The sequence below is a fragment of the Pogonomyrmex barbatus genome, unplaced genomic scaffold (genome assembly GCF_055798465.1).
Source record: "Pogonomyrmex barbatus isolate J1 unplaced genomic scaffold, ASM5579846v1 scaffold18, whole genome shotgun sequence".
In the NCBI taxonomy this organism is placed as follows: domain Eukaryota; kingdom Metazoa; phylum Arthropoda; class Insecta; order Hymenoptera; family Formicidae; genus Pogonomyrmex; species Pogonomyrmex barbatus.
In genome coordinates, this window is record NW_028297114.1 from 4,600,313 (window position 1) to 4,608,748 (window position 8,436).

Consider the following 8,436-nt stretch of genomic DNA (forward strand, 5'->3'; position numbering starts at 1 on the left):
TTTAAATAACATAGAAACGAACGATATCTCGAAAGTAATAACACATTGAATAAGAACATTGAACATTCGTGGCTTCAAACAGTCTATATATATCACTATATTATCAGTTTTATAATTTAATAAAATCTGCAAAAACACACTACTCAGAACTCTCATCACGACAAGCAATTTTGTTTAATGTATAGTGCTAGCTTGTACCATACAAAATCTATTAAGCATAATGTTACACTCTGTATTAGCAGTTTGTGTAGTATGAAAATACATCTAAACTTTCAAGGTAATAAATAAAAATTGCACGATCGATTTGGTCAGAGAGATATATGCCGTTTATAATTAGTTATCATTTGGAGTGTAAATTTTCTTCTTCATCATCGCTATAATCATCACTTAAATAATGATTATTCTGTGGAAATTCATAACGTCCTGTTTTCTTTGGTGGGGGACTGTAACATGTAAAATAACTTCATTAGATATATATGAGTTCTTATATGGAAAGCATGATTCAAACACATACCTCGTCTGATCTTCATCATTGTGGCTGCTGTTACTACTGTTTGGGCTACCGTCTCTTTTCGGACTTGCTGGTGGAGATAATGCTTGCATTAATCGGCCTTTACCTTCGTTCCAAATAGTCGACTATAAATATAAATAAAGAATTGCTATATATATCTTACATTAAAATACACGTCATATTTATATATACATATAAAAATATCAATAAGTAAATAAATAAAAAATATATAAATAATAAATATTTGAAAAATATATATATTCGAAACACACACGTACCAATCTGCCTTCCCTTCCAAAGAGCAACAGGAAAGCATCAATAAAATCTCGAGATTTCTCTTCCCACTTACTTATCATATCCATTCGTTTCTCACCAATATTTTCCATTACTCGTTTCCCCTTATCTTTTAGGTCATCAAACTTGTTTTGTAGGCGGAATTTTTTCTCCTGTAAGAATTGCTATATGAGTATGTTACGTCACAATTATATTTTTAATTTCTCAACTTATTTAGAATTATCTTGTATTTTTTTTTTTAATATAATCATGTAGCTAATCATTTTTCTAAGAATGTAACGTTTGTATGTGGCAAATATTATATAATAATTACTTACATTAAGAAAAGATACATTAAGTTCTTTTGCACTGTAGCCACGTGCGAGATTTCTCCTGACATATATGTCATAATCTTTGACTATTCTTGCGACTATGTCTGACGTGGAAACACCTTCTGTCCTCTGCGTGGCTACAAACATGCCTTTGGCTTTAAATTTAGCATAAACATCTGATCCATCATCTGTCATGTATGGTATATCGTCGTGAGCAACAAAGTCAATCTGTAACATAATATACAGTTCATATACATGTAATCTCTGTCAAATAAAATATATAGCATTTTATCATATTTTATATTCAAAAGCATAAAAGTATCTATTATGTACTTTGTGTCTTTTCATAAAATCATCATCAAGTTCCCAAGGTGCATCTCGAACGACTTCATCTACGTATCTACAATGCCTAACTGCATCGTACCTCTCTAAATCTGTCATTACAGTCCTTCCTTTTTTACTATGTGTTAACTCATCGTTACACACTACAAAATAAAATTAGGTGAGTATGTTATATTTCATTTTACCACTATGCGCAAGATAAATTTGTTATATTTATACTAAAAGAATATAAGTATAGAATATAAGTATAGAATAATATTTTCTTAGAGATTTTGGCATAGTTACCTCCAACAATAAGATAAACGTTTGGAAAAATATTCTTAGCTTGTAAAAGTTGCCGTGCATGTCCTTGATGAAAAAGATCGTAAATACCATCGGCATAAACTCTAATTTTTCTAGGAACTAAAAAATTAAATTTTATATATATATAGATTAGTTATATATATAGATATATTTTTGATACATACCTTTACCACTTCTTGCTTGTTTTAAAGTAATTCGTGTGTTATAATCGCATGCATTTCTCTCTGCGATAGCTTCTGGGTCATCGCTGAAAGGTGCTTCTTTACAGATTGACTAAAATAAATGAGAAAAGAATATATTTAAGAGAGAGTAAGATAATAAATATAATTATTTGATATAAATATAAACACGCAAATAATGATTTATGAGATAAATGGAATTGTTGTTTTACATAAAAATATATAGATAATAATACATCTGTACATATATTCAATAGAAAATAATTTATTATGTTCTTAAATTTGTATACTTGAGGCATTTTATATTTTTATATCATGTTTATCATTATTATTTCAATTTATTATATAACATAAAAGAATAAAACTTACTGGGAGTCTTTCCTGATAAACAGAAATTTGATCGATTGATTTAAAATCCTTTAGGAACATCAAATTCGCACTGCTACCTCCATTATAATTCTGTTGAGAGCCCCAAGTCATTGTTCTTTTAGCACAATTATATATATGTTTATGATAAAGTTAGAATTTTTATTTTTTTATCTCGAATTTTGTGATTAGTATTTTACATTAAAAGCACATTTAATATTGAAAAATAAAGATTGCACAATTGTGTTGAGAGAGCCACTTTTAAATCTTATATAATTACAAGATTTGTAAAAGAGCTTTTTGAAATGTCAAATTATATATTCAATATGTTTAGAGTCAATATGTTAAGACAAGCAACTTCACTTGTAGTTACCAAGCAAGACTGTCGGAGTAGCAAAGCATTTCCGAGCTTTTATCATATAGATATGCCAATCTAGAATCACGCCAGACTATTATCAGTTAAAAAGCAATATTATCTATAGACAACATTTTTTATGTGAATTCTTTTTGTCTCTCTCGCTTTCTCTCTTAATATTATATATAATATCAGTAGATTCAATACATCAAATTTATAAACAAACATCTCACATATTATATATTTCAGTCTTACAAAATTGAATATTTAAAATAAATATATATGCATGCATATGTTAATCTAAGTATGACATAATGCATGAATGTATACTTAAATGTACATGTGATTCAATGGAAAAGTCATCTATTACACATTCACAAGTAGTGAGTATATAGACTCCTTGGGAAAATACGTAAGTTATACAAATTAAAGTAGCGCTTGTAACACGGTACATTTCCACGCTGAATGATAAAGCCGGCTTTTCTCCCTGCTGCTTCATTCACATTTAAGATTATTCTATCACTTACAGCATGAATTGGAGAATGCTCTTTGGAGCAGGACGCGCTTTCTCCATTAGTGCTATTCTGATGAGACACAGCGGCAAGCATAGTTTCCTCTCTGGTACGCTTTCTGGACATCTTTTTACGTTTGCAACGGCGTTGCCATGCAGCTTGGATTCAACTGCAAATGCACAGGTGGAGACATTAGCTTGTACATAGCGAGATACGTTTTTACGCCGCGACGTTTATCGGGACAACTCATGTAAACCTCGGGACATTACACAAACGTGAGAAAATCGAACAATTCGCGCGAACGGACGGTCGTCGCTGATGAGGACGATGTTAATTAGACTCGACTTTCGATGTTTAAAAGCAATTTACAATAATAATTACGTTATCGCGAATGGATCGCGAAGCGCACTCAATCTGCGACATCCTCGCGTCAGAGCGGCTTGCGGGCGAGGATCGAAAAATCTACGATCTACCGGTCGACGTCACGCGACGCCGCGCCTGCGAGCCGCGTGGCACGCGCACGTCCGCAAACACACGTCCCGTTATGGAAAATTCGCAACGCGATAAAAAAACTGCGCCGAGACGAACAAACGAGCGACGCGAGGGAGAAGGAGGAAGGAGGAGAAGCGAGAATTTCAGGATGGACACCACCCGTCCTCGTTTTACGTCACTTACATCTCTCTATAGACTCCCGTTCTGTTCGTGCGAGAAACAAGATTCTCGAGGAAAAAAAGTTGAAAAGTCCGCGACCCGTAGGTCTCTTCTTCTCTGATAATTTTTTTTTCTCGATACGACGACGGCACGGAACTCGAACGGGAAAAGATCGAGATCGAATCGTATCTATCGAACCGTAATCTCAGATTTCGCAATGCGACTGTGAACGCGACTTCTCCCAAAATTGCAACGTGTATTCGTGCGCGAGTCGCCTCGACAGCTGACCCAGCAGACGCTCGTCGCGATAGGTCTGTTCCTCAATTGCACCCTTTTGCACCGATCTTTCATCTTCTTCCCACCTGCACGCTCGTCCGCCCGTCCGTCTCGTTTCTCGCGTGCAGAAAGTGTAACATTAAGTCCCGACTACGCGAGCAGGATTTGACGAACTGTTCGGAGCGATTCATTCGTAAAAAAAAAAAAAAAAAAAAAAAAAAACAGATACCTGTATAATTGCACGAATTTACGAATTTGTATGAAACAAAAGCAACCAATCGTGGAATCGTTAATGAGGAATGCCATGTCACGGTTAATGATTGATTAATCATTGTTTCTGAATGAACAAGAGTTACTCTGTGCCCTATTAATATCGTTTTAATATCGTTAATGATCAGCTAATTCAAGAAAGTTGTGTGTGTATTATAAGAAAATATAAGTAAGCTGGTCTATATTACATGTATTATAAAATATTTAGTTTCTAACGAAGTTAAACGTCTTCTTTAATTTCTAAGAAACGTCCCGATAAAAAACAGATTCATATTATAGTAAAGCTTCTTTCGAAATCTAATCAGAAATTAAATTTAATTGTACTTTTTAAGATGAATTTAATTTAATTTAAGATCTCAAGCTCACTTTAATTTGCTTAAATTTAATTTATCTAATCAGGAGATGTATCTCTTGAAAAGTTATACCAAGTGAAAATATTCTTATTGCATTCTGGATCATTATTTATGAAGGAGATGTAATAATGTAAAATATAAAAAAAAAAAAGAAAGTCTTTTTTTAGAGAGTTTGATCAATCTCTTAAATTCGTAGAACGATCTCATTTATCCGACAAAAAAACGCAAAGTTGATTTTCTTTTATATAGTAAACCATACAGCATATACATATAAAAAAAGAAATTTTTAAAGATAAGAGAAATATTTCATTAATTCATGAAATTGAAACAACTTAAAAGTATTATAAAATATTTTTACAACAGTTCTAAAACAATTGCAATAACAAATAACTGTGATTTTTTTAAACCTAAAAACAAAAAGATAATTAAAAAAAATATTACTGAAAGTTGCAAATCTTTCAGTCTTTCTGTAAAATTCCAAGTGCAAGAATCATAAATATTTTGCTATTGCATTATTGCAAAAACATTTTAGAATGTTTATAAAATATTTCAATTCTATCAGATGAAACATTTCTCAAATACATTGAAATGTTTTTATGCTGTGCAGATAACTTCCTCGTTGCTTGAGAAAATAATCATGTCTTGCATCAAGTCACACATAAAAAATATACAAATAATTATAATGTATTTTAATACTAATAATAATAATAATTTTGATGCGAAGAGCTGAACAAATTTTACATATGAGAGATAAACGTCTTCTAGCGGTAGCTGTAATATTTTCAAATATTTATTTTATGTAAAAGATTTCAGAAATAGCTCAAATGTAAGTTTTCAAAAATTATTTTTATACGTGTATAGTTTTATAAATAATCTGTTGCAATATTTCATACATGGGTATAGAGAGGAAGTTTGGAGAATTTAAACCTTCCCCTTGAAATTTAAAAAAAAGGTTAAAGTTATGATTTGATTTAACAAAATATAATATTTTTTTCACTCAAAATCAGGAACAAGAAGATATCCTAAACTCTAAAATATTCAAAAAGACAATTCGTTAACACAAAAAAAAATTACTATTTATAAGTTGACAGAATTGATAAAATCTGTTCTGAAAAAAAAATCTTGGATACGCCCATAATTTCATACAATGTATTGCAAAATCTTTTGAAATGTGAAAGGTTGAAATGATTTTGAAATATTTCTGAAAGTTTTTGCAACAATCAATGAGAAACTTCGCAACGTGTGAGGTTGTCAATGTATATTATGCGTCGCTTCGCTACATCGTATAATCGTCGCGTTGTCACCGGCGATCTTCCTTTCGCTTTCTCGCTTATGACGCGCACCGTTATGACATGCCATCGTCATCCCTCGAATTAATTAACTTCGCGCTAATTACCATCGGACACTTCGTCGTACAAGAACTAATTATAGAGCAACGAAATTAGTTTCAAACTGTCGCGATAACGATCGCGATATCGATGTAGGTAAAACACGTCAATTTCGCTTCCTGCAGTGATACATTTTACATTATTTATTTATTTTATTTTTTTTTATTCAATGTCTAATTGTATATATCTCCCCTATTTTATTCTAGTCGCGGCAACGAAGATCAGGACTGTCTTTAACACGCGATAACGTCACTCCGAGAGAGTGACAATAGTGAATTTTCTTTCTCTTCCTCTCGTCATTAATCATGTCACCCACCCTCGCAATACAACGCGCGTGACACGTCGCTGGTGGCCGACGGCATACGGCATTCATAGTGGTGAATTCCGCATCCCGGATCTCGGAAATAGCACGATCAGCGAGTCCTTACCGTGGATTCGTGCGACCGCGCGCACAAGGGGGAGGAGAGGGCGATCTTCAAAATTTGTCAGGCGTCAAGCGACGCGACGTGCTCTAAATAGCGATATTTCACGATCGCGTGCACCAAGCGCTCTCCGTCGAGGTGGATAAAACGCACGCCGCGATCTCGTCCAGCGATTAAAGTGATTTATCGCGTAGGCGCGCGCACGCGATTCGATCGCCGCCGGAGGAGAGGTCCGGACGTAATTCGCGGCGCTCCTCGATTATCGCTTATCAACACTCGCGACACCGCGCAACTCCGTGTCGCGTCCGTCTTATCGTCGTAAACGAACACGTATGAGCGAACGCGGACGCGCGTGTGATCCGAGCGAGCCGAGCGGGCCGATAGAGCGGGCGCTACCCGCGAGACCAGGCGAGAGGGCGACGATGACGTAATATCGGATGATCGCCGGCGTCATGTGCGCGCCCGGCCATTCCGCATGCCGGCGTGTACGTTTACACGTATGCAACCCGGTGGAACGGCGACTTGTGAAGAGGGAAAAAGAAGTGGCATTCTCTTTTTATTGTTCGTTCTTTTCCTTTTGAGGCGACCACTTGTCGCGTCTCTCGACATTAAGTGCATCTCTAAGATGCGTCTCAATTTATAAATGTCAAATATAAATAAAACATATATATATATATATATATATATACATAAAATAAATATGTATATGCATATATGTATATAGTGTATATGATACATGTCATATATACATCAATATACACATTATATACATATATGTAAAAGTCATATTTATCTTACTTTACATATAAATTATATTCATTTTATTAATAATTATATATGAACATAACGCATGTGAATGAAAAGTTTCGTTCTCCATACTTATGCCATTGTGCTTTCTGCAACTGAAATAAAAATATATAGATATAGATTTGAAAGAAAAAAGGAAAGGTAAAAAGAAGAAAATTTCGATTACAAACGGTAGATTTGCACTCAATGGCGGATGGAAATGAGACCTTTCCATTATTATGTGTACTTTTGGTAATATCCGTTTAATCTGAGTTGTCCATGATAAAAGAAAAGATCTGTAGAAACAATAGTCGAACACTAGTCGCACAGGACATATCTAGGGTACCGTACGTTGCGTACAAGTGCGAAAATGCAAAGTACCGTTGTGCAAATTGCTCTCTCAAATCAGGTTTCCTCCGTTACTTCAAAACATGTGTGCGTTTTTACGTTGCCGCGCTTCCTTGCGTGCACGTCGCAAAATTGAATGCGTAATGTATTGCAAATTTATTTTCACGCATATAAAAACGAAAAAAAGAAGCATATCGAGTCTCTCGTGTCACCAATATTTCTTTTGAAAAAAAAAAAAAAAAAAAATATATACATATATATAAAAAAAACTCAAGATACGAATACAAATTTGAAATTTAAATTAATCATTGTAGACTAATGATAAGTGTAGCCTTTTTCGACCGTGAGCTAATTATAGACGTATGAATATATAAAATGCTCGATATCAGGCAGACCGAATGTCCGATATTTACATATCCTCATTCACATTGATCCGTCACCCTCCCGATGCAGAATATTGCAATACGAATTACTCATATAAAATGAAACAGCAAAATATGCAAGTGCTATAAATAATTGCGTTTGCCACGTCGTTGGCATATTATGACAAGACATATGGTTATTGTCTTGAAAGTCACATGTGTCGTATCTTTTTTTCTTTTTGTCAACTATAAAAGTGTTTTATCTTTCGCGGCAGTCGATCGATAAAGCGATAATCAGTAAATCGATATCGTACGATATGCACAGTATTTTTAACTATTCATTCCAATCTTAACAATACAATATCTTAACAACGCTTATTAAATGGCACGTGGAATAATAATTAATA

General features: G+C 34.0%; 1 protein-coding gene across 7 annotated transcripts; it reads right to left on the reverse strand.

Moving 5' to 3' along the window:
* Positions 1-155: 155 nt before the first annotated feature.
* LOC105431736 (choline-phosphate cytidylyltransferase A) lies at positions 156-7,111 on the reverse strand. Of its 7 annotated transcripts, none has more exons than XM_089075224.1 (10): positions 6,540-7,111; positions 3,189-3,342; positions 2,310-2,399; positions 1,926-2,034; positions 1,744-1,860; positions 1,450-1,601; positions 1,123-1,344; positions 790-957; positions 515-636; positions 156-461 (listed from the first exon to the last, which is right to left on the reverse strand). In XM_089075224.1, exons 2-10 carry the CDS (start codon positions 3,297-3,299, stop codon positions 341-343), a joined length of 1,212 nt encoding a protein of 403 aa, XP_088931350.1. In that variant the 5' UTR covers positions 3,300-3,342; positions 6,540-7,111; the 3' UTR covers positions 156-340. The 7 variants fall into 7 exon arrangements, with proteins under 7 accessions (XP_088931350.1, XP_088931349.1, XP_011644448.2 ...); XM_089075223.1 differs by lacking the exon at positions 6,540-7,111 and adding an exon at positions 3,849-4,319; XM_011646146.3 differs by lacking the exon at positions 6,540-7,111 and adding an exon at positions 3,849-4,260 and having other exon boundaries at positions 156-443.
* Positions 7,112-8,436: the final 1,325 nt, after the last annotated feature.